The sequence below is a fragment of the Myotis nattereri genome (genome assembly GCF_964212035.1).
Source record: "Myotis nattereri genome assembly, chromosome: X".
Lineage (NCBI taxonomy): Eukaryota > Metazoa > Chordata > Mammalia > Chiroptera > Vespertilionidae > Myotis > Myotis nattereri.
The window spans coordinates 9,062,108-9,076,832 of record NC_138078.1 but is presented as its reverse complement, the minus strand read 5'-3'; the positions used below and the strand labels follow the sequence as shown (position 1 = coordinate 9,076,832).

Genomic DNA, 14,725 nt, shown 5'->3' with positions numbered 1-14,725 from the left:
ATACATAAATGTGCATAGCAGCATTTTTCCTAACAGCTCAAAAGTGGAAACAATAACCCAAATGTCCATCATCTGAACAATGGACAAAATGTGGCATATCCATACAATGGAATACTATTCACCAATAAAAAGGAATGAGCACTGACACAGCATGAATGAACTTTAAAACATACTAAGTGAAAGAATCCAGCCATAAAAGATCACATATTATATGTTTCTATTTATATGAAATGTCCAGAATAGGCAAATTCAGAGACAGAAAATGGATTAGTGATTATCAGAGACTTGGGGGCTGGGGAATAGTGAATGACTTCATGAATACAGGCTTTCTTTTTGGAGTGATGAAAATGCTCTAAAATTAGACTATAGTAATGGTTGCATAGCTTTTAATATACTGAAAACCACTGAATTGTATACTTTAAATGAGTATGGTATGTAAATTATACCTCAGTAAAGGTGTACACAAAAGAAAGAAATCCAGTGATCTAAGAAACTCTGCTAAGAGGAGTATACCTGAAATTATAAACTGTAATTCTTGATAGAACATGGTTACAGCTCTGCTGTCTTTAGAAAAAGATGTACTGCTGAGCAAACTTCTTATGACCTGAATCAGCTACAGCTTCATTCCTAACACAAGCACCTGTATGGAGTCATCCCTCACAGGGCTGATGACCACGATCTATTTAAACTCCATGCACGCATTCATGAAAAAATAAAAGGGTGTAGAAAGAACAATGAATGAAATAGTTTAGAAGAACATAAAATATTTAATCATTAGCTATTAAATTCTGACCTATAGTGTTCAAATGGCCAAACCATCAATTAACCTCATTACTTCATTTTTGTTTAGTACATCATTATCTAAAAGCACTGCACCCTTAAAAATAACAGTTTTGTTGGGAGTTTTTGTTGTTTTTTTTTGCTTTCTTGTTTGGATAGGACAAAGCAAAGACTAGGTAGCTTTTAACCTACTCCCTCAAAGGAACCAGTTAAAGCTTATAAACGTATATAAAACTTAGCTGCACATAAGGTCCATGTGTGTGTAAGTCAGTAATTAATTTCTCAAAAAAAAGCATTATTTGTCTCTGTTGAAGGGGCAAAGACCATCTGATACCATGGCAAGCTGGAACAAAACATTTATCCAGCAAGAATAATAATTTATGACACTTTTTAGTAAATTACCTAACAACCTCATAATTTTACACAAGCAGGGGGACTCATAGCAAAAAAAAAAAAAAAAAAAAAAGGCAATTACATAAGAGAGCTATGGAGTTTGTGTCCTGGCCTGACAGACAAGCCTCTCCAGACACTGCCAGCAGTCCCAGAGTAGACTGAGGACCATCAAAAATGGTTATATGTGGTGGGAATGCAGACTGGTGCAGCCACTATGGAAGACAGTATGGAGTTTCCTTAAAAAACTGAAAATGGAACTCCCATTTGACCCTGTGATCCCACTTCTAGGAATATATCCCGAGAAACCAGAAACACCAATCAGAAAAGATATATGCACCCCTATGTTCATAGCAGCACAATTCACCATAGCTAAGATCTGGAAACAGCCTAAGTGTCCATCAGTAGATGAATAGATTAGAAAACTGTGGTACATCTACACGATGGAATACTATGCTGCTCTAAAAAGGAAGGAACTCTTACCATTTGCAACGTCATGGATGAAACTGGAGAGCATTATGCTAAGTGAAATAAGCCAGTCAATGAAGGAAACATACCACATGATCTCACTCATTCATGGATAATAGAGACCATTATAAACTTTTGAACAATAATAGATACAGAGGCAGAGCTGCCTCAAACAGATTGTCAAACTGCAGCGGGAAGGCCGGGGAGGGTTGGGGGGCAGGAGGTAGGGGGGTAAGAGATCAACTAAAGGACTTGTATGCATGCATATAAGCATAACCAGTGGACATAAGACATTGGGGGATAGGGGAGGCTAGGGGACTGTCTAGGGCGGGGGGGATAAAATGGACACATATGTAATACCCTTTGTAATACTTTAAGCAATAAAAAAAAAATGGTTATATGGCCCCGGCTCGTGGAAAGAGCAACAGCCTGCAGACTGAAGGGCTCCAGCTTTGATTCCGGTCAGGGGCACATGCCCGGATTATGGGCTTGATCCCCAGTGGAGGGCATGCGGGGGGGGGGGGGAAGAGCAGCCAGTGATTCTCTCTCATCACTGATGTTTCTATCTCTCCCTCTCCCTTCCTCTCTGAAATCAATAAAAATATATTTTAAAATAAAATTTAAAAAGTGGTTATATGTTTGTTATATGCTTCTCCATCATATTCAATATACAGAAAAAGAAATTTAAAAGGCTGAAAGTCTTCAAAAGCACATCTATCACACCTTCTGAAATCACTGTTCATTACATCTTTTTCCCACGAGTAGAAATTTGTTGAGGAAAGTTAACATGGAGGCTATGGCTCCAAGAAAGAGCAGCAGAGAAGCCAAGAGCGCTGTTAACAGAGAGAGCACTGTAGAAGCAGGAAAATAATAATCACACACAATTATAAGAACTTAAAGAAATGGCCCCTGTATACTGCCTTTGGCTTCTATCATCTTGCCACGGTTTTAACTAGTGTCAGAGAACTGTTTTAGGAGCCTGTGAATAAACCTCCATTTATTAAACTTTTCTAGATTTTTAGGACAGGAAGATTAGGTATCATAAGTTGTTATCATTGCAATCATGATGAGGATGATGATGATAGTGCTGAAATTAACAATAACTATAACAACTATTTATCAATGCATACTGAAGGAATACTAAGCATGTGGCTAAGAACCTACATCAATGGCCCACCATGGTGGGAATTCTGGTTTCTCTTGGGGATCATCCAAATCAATCTTCTTCTGGTCCAAAAGTTAAACACTCTGTGGGAGAAGGCAGCTTTGAATGTGGTTTGGGGCCCTCATATATAGTTCTCAAACCTCCTCTCAAAACTGTTGTGGTTCATTATATTTTGTTAATACTCAGCTACTAAAAATACAACTTTACAATTTTTACTTTGAAATTAAAGCTTGGTTAAAATAAAGTAAAATCAGCTGGCTCCTATAACTGGCTATGGCACTCATCATGCTGAGACATAAATTTTCTATATATATAACCTGGAACTTCTATCATCTCCATTTATACATGATGAAACTGAGGAACCAGGAAGTTAAATAACTTACTCAAAGTCATATAGTTGGTAAATGGTTCAGCAGGGACTTGAATTGGCTAGCATTTTTCAGGCTTAGTTTGGCTATACCTCAATTTCACCTCTAGAAAGTCAAGAGACTATTTTGCTTATTTCACCAAATCTAGTTTTAGGGAGAAAATTAAAAAGATAATTATAGATATGCCTGGGGTCAAAATTTGAAAGGATGAGCCCCAAATTAAGAACTAACTATGAAGAGAAAATGTTATAAAAGTAGATTTTACAGAGTTTGTAAAGCACATAGGCTAATGGATTTAATTCTAAACACATCCTTAACTAATTTACATATGAAGATCTTTTACCTCCATCCGATTCAAGTCATGAGGTTGTTGGTTTGCTGGCATGGACTCAGAATAAGAATCAAATAATGCACACTCCCACTTGGGTTTAGGAAAGGCTAAGAAAAAACAAAAAGAATACATATAGTCATAGCAGGCACTGTTTCCTATATAACAACAAAATCAGCTGGCTCCTATAACTGGCTATGGCACTCATCATGCTGAGACATAAATTTTCTATATATATAACCTGGAACTTCTATCATCTCCATTTATACATGATGAAACTGAGGAACCAGGAAGTTAAATAACTTACTCAAAGTCATATAGTTGGTAAATGGTTCAGCAGGGACTTGAATTGCCAGCAGTCCTACTAAATGGTCTTTAGCATTTCATGTTGTAACATAGTTGTTTTCTATATTAACCACTGCTATCACAATACTTAAGTTTTAACTATATACTACTAGCATAATTTTTAAATAGTAGTAACTATGGTAATAGTTTTAATACTATAAACATTAATAAAGGAAACACTACAGTTTAGCTATTCTTGTTGGAAATAGAATCTTACGATGGTATGTGCCCAAGAAAATTTTATGAAATACTCCTTTCTTTTGATTAGAAGCAGTAACAAAAGTAAGAGCACAGGTTCTTGCTGATTTACAAGAGAGGAAATAAGAATCATGTTATGAATTTCTAATACAGAACAGTGACAAGTGTTGTTAGTTTGGATGCTAACTAGATCAGCATGAGGAAAAATCATGCCACTACGTAAGCTAATACTTATTTAACACTCACGCTATTTCTTAGAAGTGGCTTGTTTCATCACTGTGTCAGAAAGTAATTAAGAAAGATCGGTCTCAATAACTAGAAAATTTGTCAATATTCCAAAGAGGAAAAGCAGATTGGGTAGACAATAAACAGAAGCTACAAATCAAATTTGTCAAGACCAGCTATTAAGAAATCAAAATTTAAATGCCATGTGTGATATTATGATTTATAATAAGGAATATATATTTGGTCCTACTCCCATTTCTGGCACAGAGTTTCCAAACCCCTAGGAATTTCCAAAGTAATGAGAGCAATAATGGTGTCTCCTTTTATGTTAATGAGACGATGAAACCCATCAAAGAATGTTAGCCAGGTTGCCATGTGGTTAGAGGACTGGAACTCCTAGCCTCAGCCTCTTATTTCCCATGAAGGAGAGAGGCTTGAGGTTGAATCAATCACCAATGGCCAATGACTTAGTGAATCGTGATTATGTAATGAAGTCTTCATAAACCTCCCCCCCAAAAAGAAAACCCTTTTTTTTTTTTTCCGGAAAGCTTCCATGTTAGAGAATCAGAATGCTTCCATGTGCCACTGTGTTGGGACTCAAACTCCATGAGGACAAAAGCTCCTTTGTCCAGGACCTCACCCTTTATATCTCTTCATCATCTCATCAGGCTGTTCCTTTAATATCCTTCGTAATAAATCAGTAATCTAGTGGGTAAACGGGCTTTCCTAAGTTCTGTAAGCCATTTTAGCAAATTAATTAAGCCCGAGGAGGGGGTTGTAGAAGCCTGTAATTTACAACCAGTTGGTCAGAGGCACAAGTAAAAGCGAAGACTTATGACTGGCATGTGAAGAGGATGGTAGTCTCGTGGAGCTCCGTACCTGTGGAATCTGATTCTATCTCTAGTTAGAAAGCGTCAGAACTGAGTTCTCAGACACAAGAATTGCTTGTTGGTGTGGGGAAGCCTCCATCATGTTTTTAAAAAATGTTTTTAATCAAGGGCTTAAAATAAATTGGCATTGTTGTTAATCCTTTCTCACCCTTCCATCCCCACCAGGGTTTGAAATACCAACTTCCCTCTGCAGTAAAGTACTGGCCAGTGAGTAACAACTACAATAGACAGTTGAGTACAAGTAGATTAAATTGTTCATTTGCTTATTCTGGTCTGAATGTCACTGATATCAGGTCGGGCAAACCACGGATCCTGGTGATTTTCTGACTATACCAAGGTGGTCTCCCTCTTTCCTTGGTAAAAACAGCAAAAACACTTTTCCAAGTACTGTTTCTCAATCCAGCCCCAAGAGCGAAATCCAAGATAAGATTTCTCTTTCTAGTTTATAAGTGATCTCACTAGAATTTCATGACTAATACCTTATCATGAGGCCCTCTTGCTGGGTAAAAAGCTAACACTTTCAAAAACTACAAATGCCATTAACTAACTGCTAAATCTCCCTCCAGCATGTCCTCATCTCTGCATCTCCATTGTCATATCTCCAGTGTCAACCTCCCCACAGTTCCTGACTAGGCTACTGCCATAACTGATCTTGTTTCCACCCCTTACTCCTGAAAACTTGTTCTGTGGTCCAAAACCAGCAGGATTCTTTCAAACAGCAAATCTGATTGTGTCAGTTCAGTTCCTGCTTGAAACACATCAACATCGTTTCCCAAGATTTGTTCCCTACCTTCTTCTTCAGCCTCATCCCCATTCCCTTCACCCTGGCTCTTTGCCCTCCATCCACTGTGGCCTGAACTGCTCCAAGTCCTCTGCAACATACCTGCTGTCCCCTCTACCAGCGCCCACTCTTCCCCTTCTTCACCTACACAACCCTTAGCACATCCTTCCGATCTCAGCTCAGACATTTAAGAAAGTCTTCCCTAAGGTCATGCACCCTCTTACTGTAGCTATACTTCCCCTTTATAGCACCTACCATTGGCTCCAATTACGAATATGTGAGTTTATTTAACATCAATCCTCTAACTGCCAGCAAGTTCCACGATGGTAGGAATTCTCTTTTATACAGCATTATGACCAGAGAGAATAACACAATGCCTCTCATAGTAAGTACTGAAATATTTTTAACAAACTACAGTAAAAATCTATACCAGAATCTACCCCATCACCCAGACATAAAAAAAATAACAAAAGGCCCATGTGTAAGCCACCAAATAATCCAACATTTCCTTCCAACTCAGCCCTTTAATTGTCACTGTTAGGGGGGAAATCAGATATAATTCCTGTTTCATTATTTTATTGAAAAGAAGCTTATATAGTTGTAAATGCATGAAGGTATCAACCAAATTTATGCTTTTCACTAATCTTGTCAAAAACTGGATTCGATTTTTTTAAAGAGTGATTATAGATCAATTAGAAGACTGTTGGAACAAGAGCTGAGTTTTTTTAAAAGCCAAAGGGATACCATAAAAATGAACTCCCCAAATCAACAGGACCACTCATATTTCAAAGTCTAAAAGCACAAAGAACTAGAAAGTTCTGGCCATTTTCTTGAGCTATATACAAAGATAACCATGTGTGATAAAACATTAAGTTAGCTAAACCCTCAGGATTTGCCTAAAATATACTATCACTAAGTTTGATGGGGATTTATGAGGTCTCTCATGTTTTTTATTAGAACTATCCTATCTAATAAAGAGGGAATATGCTAATTGACCATCACGCTCTCACAAGATGATGGCATCCACAGCCACAAGATGGTGGTGCCCAGTCCCCTCAGCCCTGCCTCATCCAGCCGGAGTCCCCCAGTCCCCTCAACCCCACCTCATCCAGCCTCAGTCCCCTCAGCCTCGCCTCACTCAGTCCCCACAGCATCCAGCCTCATCCAGCCCCAGTCCCCCAGTCCCCTCAGCCCCACAGGGGAAGGCAGTTGGGGGCAATTGGGCCAGCAGGGGAGCAGTTAGGCATCAATCAGGTCAGCAGGGGAGTGGTTAGGGGCAATCAGGCAGACAGGCAGGCAAGAGGCTAGGAGCCAGCAGTCCTGGATTGTGAGAGGGTACAGGCTGGGCTGAGGGACACCCCTCCCATGCATGAATTTTGTGCACCAGGCCTCTAGTATAAATATTATTTAAGATTGATCCCACAGCTCTGGAAATGATGTGTGATTTTTGTTTAATTGAAGGGTATGTGATGGATTCCACAGCTGTTTCTGTATAAATGCATGCTGACAACCTTCACAGAAGATCAGGAAGAACCAAGGGGCTTCATTCCAAATGAAGTGACATGCCTCTTGGCTGGCACTCTATTTTTTTTTTATCTTTATTGTTGAAAGTATTACATACTAGAGGCCCAGCACACAAAATTGTGAGGCCCCACCCACCTGCACATGCCTCGCCGCGCCCGCCCACCAGCCACCAGCCGTGCTGCAATCAGAGCCTATGGGCTGCAGGGGAGGGACCGAGAGGTGCCCCATGCAGTTCATGGTGACTGGTCATTTAGTCGTTTAGGTCGTGATGACTCTGGCCTTTTATTATTATGATGTCCCCCTTTTCCCCCCATTGACCTCTTCTAGACTGACCCTAGCCCCTGACCCAAATGTTCACAACCCTATTGTCTGTGTCCATGGGTGATGCATATATGCATACAAGTTCTTTGGTTGATCTCTTCCCACCCACCCACCCTCCCCCACCTTCCCTCTGAGATTCAACAGTCTATTCAATGCTTCTATGTCTCTACATCCACTTTATTCATCAGTTTATTTTGTTCATTAGATTCCACATATGAGTGAGATCATATGAAACTTGTCTTTCTCTGACTGACTTAGTTCACTTATCATAATACTCTCCAGGTCCCTCCATGCTGCCTCAAAGGGTGAGTGATCCTTCTTTTTTACTACTGAATAGTATCGCATGGTGTGAATGTATCACCACTTTATCCACTCATCTAGTGATAGGCACTTGGTCTGTTATAGTTGCCACGACAGCCCGAGGAATACTGGTGCTTCTTTGCCTCAATCCAAGGAAGAAAGAGGGATGGGGAGAGAGGGAAGGGGGAAATGAGGAAGAGGTGGAGTGGGGAAGAAAAAAAGAGGGGGGTTGGGGGTAACAGAGATGAAGAGAGACACCAAAGAAGAAATAGAGCAATTTGTCATGCTGCCCAATTGCAAACTAGTTCCTGGAGATCACTGAAAGTCTTCCCCATCCTGCGAGGAAGGGTAGCAGGCTGGAGTTACAGCCAGCTGTAGTCAGAAAGCAGCTGCTATTGGCAAAGCCCGAGTCTGAAATGGGTAGTAACTTTTGCTCTCTGATGCCTCCCCTTCATATATTTTATGGGGGCATTTGGGGAAGATCCCAGAATGGGTCACTCTTTCCTAACATGTTTACCTGTCACTGGCATCAGCCACATACATGCTCTCTTCCCTTCAAGTCTCAGCTCAACCCCCTCCACCCTCCCACTACCTAATACAGAAAATGACAGACTATTTCAGAGTCAGAGACCCCAAGATTGATTCAGATAAGTCATTGACCACTTTGAATATTGTATGAGGAGGGGACAAGATAAGGTCATCTAAGGCTTTTTCCAGATCTAACTACAAAACTTATACTCTATTAACGACTAGTCACATTTTCTTTTGACACTACTTCCTCTTGTCAATAATCATCCATGACTAGCTCTCGTGTTTTGAAAAGACCTTGCCTGCCTAAAAAGTGAGAAAGTTTGTTGAAAGCACCAGGTGTTTCTGGACCCTTTTGATGGAAGCTATACTTCTCTGAGTAATAGAAATCAGATCACTGCCCACTGCCTCTGAAAGGGGCAAGAGAAACTGCTAATTTGTCCAATCTTCTGAAGAAATTGATATAAATGTTGGATATATTTCCTAACCAAAGGGTTTGTGGAGTAACTGTTTTATGAATAAGAAAGGCAATTCTATTCCAACCTTCTGGTGTGCTGGAATTTTCTAAATCATTATCTGATTGTAGTTACATGGATGCATATATATGTAAAAATTCATCAAGTGTATATTTAAGATTACGGCACTTTGCAGATTTCATTGCTTACGTAATTTTTTTAACTTTTTCATTATGTATAACAGTTCTATTTCAGTTCCTTGCCCAAGGCCACTTGGAGACACTGGGACATGCCTAAAGATGCCATGTCAGCACTTGGCTGTATAGGAAGATCTTCCTCTTCATTTTATATCAGCTGGGAGATTTAGTAGTTGCCTTTGCCACAATTTTCATGAAAGGGCAAGTGACTTTGGTTCAAATCCATGTAGACTAGAGAGTACTAGAACGAAAATAACAGATGACTCACACTCAGATCATCCCTATTACTCATATTATAAGATGCAAAAAGTCTAATATCAGTTAAAGGACAATAACTGTCGATTCCAGGGACTCCCCAAATTACCTGGACACCATTTAAGAAACAAAAGTTTCTTGTAAGGCCAGATGGAAAATGTCTAGGGTTTAAGATTTTGGATGAGCCCTTACCTGCTTGCAGGTACTCTGGCTGCAGGGTTGGAGGGAGGCCCTCGGGCAGTGGATAGCCGTTCTTCCGGGCCACAATGAGATGAAATGCAGCACAGAACTCAGGCAGGGTCAGGGCTCCATCGCAGTCAGCATCACTAAGTTCCCTAAATATAAAAGATGTCATGAGGACCTCACACTGGGCTTAGAGGAAAATTTACTGAGCCCCAGACATGCACACACAATTCCCAGGGGTTCCTGAATGCTTCTTTGACCCTGCAAAGTCCCCAAACCCATGTGAAAACTCAGGGGGCCATTTGGAGGAAGAAAAAGGATGACAGACAGCACTGGTATCAATAGTACTTTATAAATAAAAATTGAAGTTCTTCAGGTCTCTGATAGGTCTGTTTTACAACTATAAGTATACAAGACAAGCATATAGGGCACAAAAAGTTAAATGCTGCCCAGAATTCCACAGTTGACAGCCTTTCAGTAAGTGTGTGATGTAAAGAGCTCCTGACTTGGTGCTCAAAACAGTCAGAGGAAGGGCTGGCCCAGGCCCTTTTACAGTTGTCCCAGCCATTATATAGTTACTGGAGCTCAGGAATGAGCACTTCATTTTTTTCAGCTGTAAGGAAAAACCTTGAACTTTTCAAGTCACACAAATGTTGTATCAAAATTTTGCTTGAGAATCCTCTCCTGGGAATATATAAGTAAACTCAATAAATACTGGTTGAATTATGTTTTCAGATAAAACTAGCAACTAGGGAAGGCTGGAAACAGATAAAACAGAAAAGAAGAAAGGGAGAGTCTTGAACAGGCTTATCTTTGCTTCAGTCATTGTTTCCCACTGAAAGCACAGACCTATTTACTCAGCACAGGAGAAACCTATTTGCCAAAGTAACTAAGACCTTCTAAGCTCAACCCGTCTCAAGTGTACAGAGACAAGTATACTTGTTAGAACAAGTAAAGACATAAGACATAAAAATGTACTAGAAGTGTGTTACTATTTGAAAGAACGAATATTGAAGGTAAGCTCCATTCACATCCTCCTCCACCAAATATTTAATATGTACCAGCCCTGAAATAGCAGCTCCCAGGCTGAGGGGACTGCTGCCAACGCTGAATGGAGAGAATATCATTCAGCTTTTATGTATATGTCCCCACAAAAAGATAGGAAGTCTCATGCCAATTATGGTAAGACTGGGAATTTTGCCAAAACAGATTGTATTCTTCTAAAAATGATAATTTCTTTTTTCCTCTAGCTTTAAAATCTAACATAAGGCTTGTTGTAAAAAAAATTACACTAGAATATATTGCTGGTGAATAAATCTAGCTCAGGGTCCTAGGTACATTGGCATGCACAAGGATTATTACAATATTTTTCCAATAAAATGCACAAAACATGACAAAATGATATCATAATTTTTGTGAATCTCGTGAAAAAAAGTTTTACATAAATATTCCAATGTTTTAATTATATATTTATAGCAACACAGTCTCCTGCCCAGTCACGAGGAAGAACAGCCCACACACAGCTGGGAGTTTATGGAGGCACCAAGCGTTTTCATAAATGCAAATGGCGCCATCTGGACTGTCCCAGCAAAGCCCTTTGGAGTCAGGGCTGTGTCCAGCTAAGCAGCAAAGTACAATACACTCCACAGCTGCATTTCTAAGCTAGAGTCCAGCTGATAAAGCTAGAGTCCAGCTGATAAACACCAGCCAAATTTACAGGCAGCTAGAATAGTCAAATTTAACTTAATTCCAAGACATTTCACCCGGCCTCATAAAATATTATAAAGACTAGCTTTTCAAGGTCCTCCGGTTACTTGCATCACACCAAGCCGAAAAATCGGAAAATAAAATACACAAAATGGAAATTCTCATATGCCCACACAATCGCTTAGAGTCCAGTGGTTCTCAACCTTTTGGCCCTTTAAATACAGTTCCTCATGTTGTGACCCAACCATAAAATTATTTTCGTTGCTACTTCATAACTGTAATGTTGCTACTGTAATGAATCGTAATGTAAATATCTGATATGCAGGATGGTTTTAGGCGACCCCTGTGAAAGGGTCGTTCGACTGCCAAAGGGGTCTCGACCCATAGGTTGAGAACCACTGGCTTAGACTGAAAAGGGATCTAGATGAAGATAATAACTAGGAAATTAATTTTTTAAATAATAGCTAATACATACAATATGCAGTATGTTCCAGATACTGTTCATTGTGATTTTCATATAACTTATTTAATTTTCACAGCAACAAAAACTTAAATTCTGCCCTGACTGGTTTGGCTCAGTGGACAGAATGTCCGCCTGCGAACCAAAGGGTCCCGGGTTCGATTCCAGTCAAGGGCATGTACCTTGGTTGCGGGCACATCCCCGGTAGGGGGTGTGCAGGAGGCAGCTGATCGATGTTTCTCGCTCATCGATGTTTCTAACTCTCTATATCCCTCTCCCTTTCTCTCTGTAAAAAAATCAATAAAATATATTTTTTTAAAAACTTAAATTCTTTTCACTCTCTTAGTTTGTTAAAAAACATTCAAGAAATAAGACTTTTAAAATGCAACAGTAGGAACTAAAGAATGAATATGGATGACTATATCATACCATATGGCATTAATTGTACTTACCATATATAGGAGAGTTCTGGAATGGAAAGCTTTGATTTGGTGAAGAAGTTCTTGGCCACTGAACCTGTCAACAGCCATTGTTTAAATAAATCATTAATTAATATCTAGAGCAGCTTTTATATTTAATGTCAATGAATCACCATTTTTTCTTTCAACAATCTCTACCACAAACACAACATTTATTCATTAAAGCAAATACAAATCATGTGTCTAAAAACAATATGTGAACAGCTTTTAAAAGAATATATAAATTAGAATAGGGCAAAGAAGCAATGACATAACACTTATTATAACATGTAAATTATAGTAATTAATTCCTGCTTCACTTTTACTGAAAGTGTGCAAAATTTTACTAAAAATTCAAAAGACAAATTTCAAAATTATTAAAGTAAAAATCTGTCAAGCACTTTTAATAAAAATGCAATACACAATCATGGTAAAAAAAATAGCAAAAAATAAAAAAATCACTATTAATCTTATCACACAGACATAAGACAGGCCTATTGGGAAAGAGTTTTGGTGAGATTTAAGCTCTTTGGTGGCTCCTTAAGAAACTTATCCAGGAACCTTCTGCTACTTTCTTTAATCATTGTAAATTTACCAATATCAATTTAAATCAGGTACTCATTCCATTTTACAAGTTAACAAAGCTGCACTAAAGTCCCAACTGCACTTAAAATGTTGGACCCAACCATTATTGAGATTGAAATTTTTATGCTTTCAACTCTAAAAACAATTTCATAGTTCAAAAGCTTAACTTCTAACACAAAGAATAGTCAAATCAAAGCCCCAAGCTCTATGTTAAGCAGATAAAGTCAAAAGTCATTCCATGGCAATGACAAGTCTTCTAATTGGCCTTAAAACAATTAATTATAATGGACTCTAAAGTAGACTTATTTTCCTTTGATAGCTCATTAAGGATCAAAAGCAAAGGACCCAATGAACATGGTTCATTCTCAAAAAAATAAATAAAAAAGCAAAGGACCCTATAAACCAATAAGCCTTCTCCCCAAAAGTAGCCTGAAAATAATGCTGACATATGGCTGTTGGCCATCAATGTCAAACGTTTGTCAGAAATGTCTTGAAAGCCTATTTGCCAGCCATAGACAATGTCCCCTCATGTTATTCTTCTTTTTCCCCCTTGATATCCTTCTTCAAATCACACTAGGCCGGAACCCAAAGTGAGAGACCTGGATTGGTCTTCAGAGAGTAGAGACTGTTGTACTATGGTGTCCCAGAGAGGTTAGCTGGAGCCCATAGGGGAGCCGACTGCTAACAAGTTCAGTTGTGCTATGGCTGCTCCCTGCCAAAAAGGGAAGCTAATGAGAAAGCCCCAGTACTCCCTCCTTTGGAACTGACAAAAGTTCAAACCATGAGTTGGAACCCTCCAGCGCAGCTCCACTCCCAACCACCATAGAAACTCGAAGCCAGCCTCTTTTCCTTGTTCTCTACAGCTATTATCATACCTTGCTGGGGAGTCACATTAGAGGCACACAAGGGAGAGGGGAGGCTTAAAAGTTGTCAGCAGTCAAACTATCAAAACATGAATTCAGACTTGTTATTATAAGAAATCTCTCAGTCTCAGATCTCTCGTTTCTCTCCTCATTCTCTCAATTTTCTCAGATTTCTCACTTCTCATTCAATTTTCTCAGAACTCTCAAGAGTTACACACACCATTGATATATCAGGGATATAATAGTAGCACACCAAATACATATAGATCTGTGCAAAATAAAGATGAGTAACCCAATATAAAAATGGGTAGACCTGCCTGACCATTGTGGCTCAGTGGTTGAGCATCAACCTATGAACCAGGAGGTCACCACCCAGGTTGCAGGCTTGATCCCCAGTGTGGGGACTGCAACAGGCAGCCAATCAATGATTCTCTCTCATAATTGATGTTCTATCTCTCCCTCTCCCTTCCTCTCTGAAGTCAATAAAAATATATTTTTAAAGGCATTTGTATGATAATCAGGGAAATCTGAACAATGACGACTTGATAATATTAAGGAATTCATGTTCTTCTATTTTAATGTGTGCCAATGAATTGTGGTTATATTTTTATTCTTTTCTTAAAGAGAACTCTTTTGTGTATTTTTTAATTGATTTCAGAGAGGAAGGGAGAGGGAGAGAGATAGAAACATCAATGATGAGAGAGAATCATTGATTGGCTACCTGCTGCACGCCCCTTACTGGTGATTGAGCCCACAACCCGGCATGTGCCCTTGACCGGAATCGATCCCGGGACCCTTCAGTCCGCAGGTTGATGCTCTATCCACTGAGCCAAACCAGCTAGGGCTGTGGTTATATTTTTAAAAGAGGCCTTATCACCCTAACCGGTTTGGCTCAGTGCATAGAGCATCGGCCTGCGGTCTCAAGGGTCCCAGGTTTGATTCCAGTCAAGG

At 39.4% G+C, this 14,725-nt stretch overlaps 1 protein-coding gene across 6 annotated transcripts in view; it reads right to left on the bottom strand.

The window, feature by feature from the left end:
* The window catches only part of REPS2 (RALBP1 associated Eps domain containing 2), a 182,901-nt gene that overhangs the window by 79,129 nt on the left and 89,047 nt on the right, over positions 1 to 14,725 (bottom strand). For all 6 annotated transcript variants that reach the window (XM_081081882.1, XM_081081884.1, XM_081081886.1 and 3 more), the window contains exons 7-9: positions 12,321 to 12,384; positions 9,711 to 9,853; positions 3,515 to 3,609 (exon numbers count right to left, since the gene is read on the bottom strand). In XM_081081882.1, coding sequence (XP_080938008.1) covers positions 3,515 to 3,609; positions 9,711 to 9,853; positions 12,321 to 12,384 — 302 coding nt within the window. The remainder of the gene's footprint in view (positions 1 to 3,514; positions 3,610 to 9,710; positions 9,854 to 12,320; positions 12,385 to 14,725) is intronic.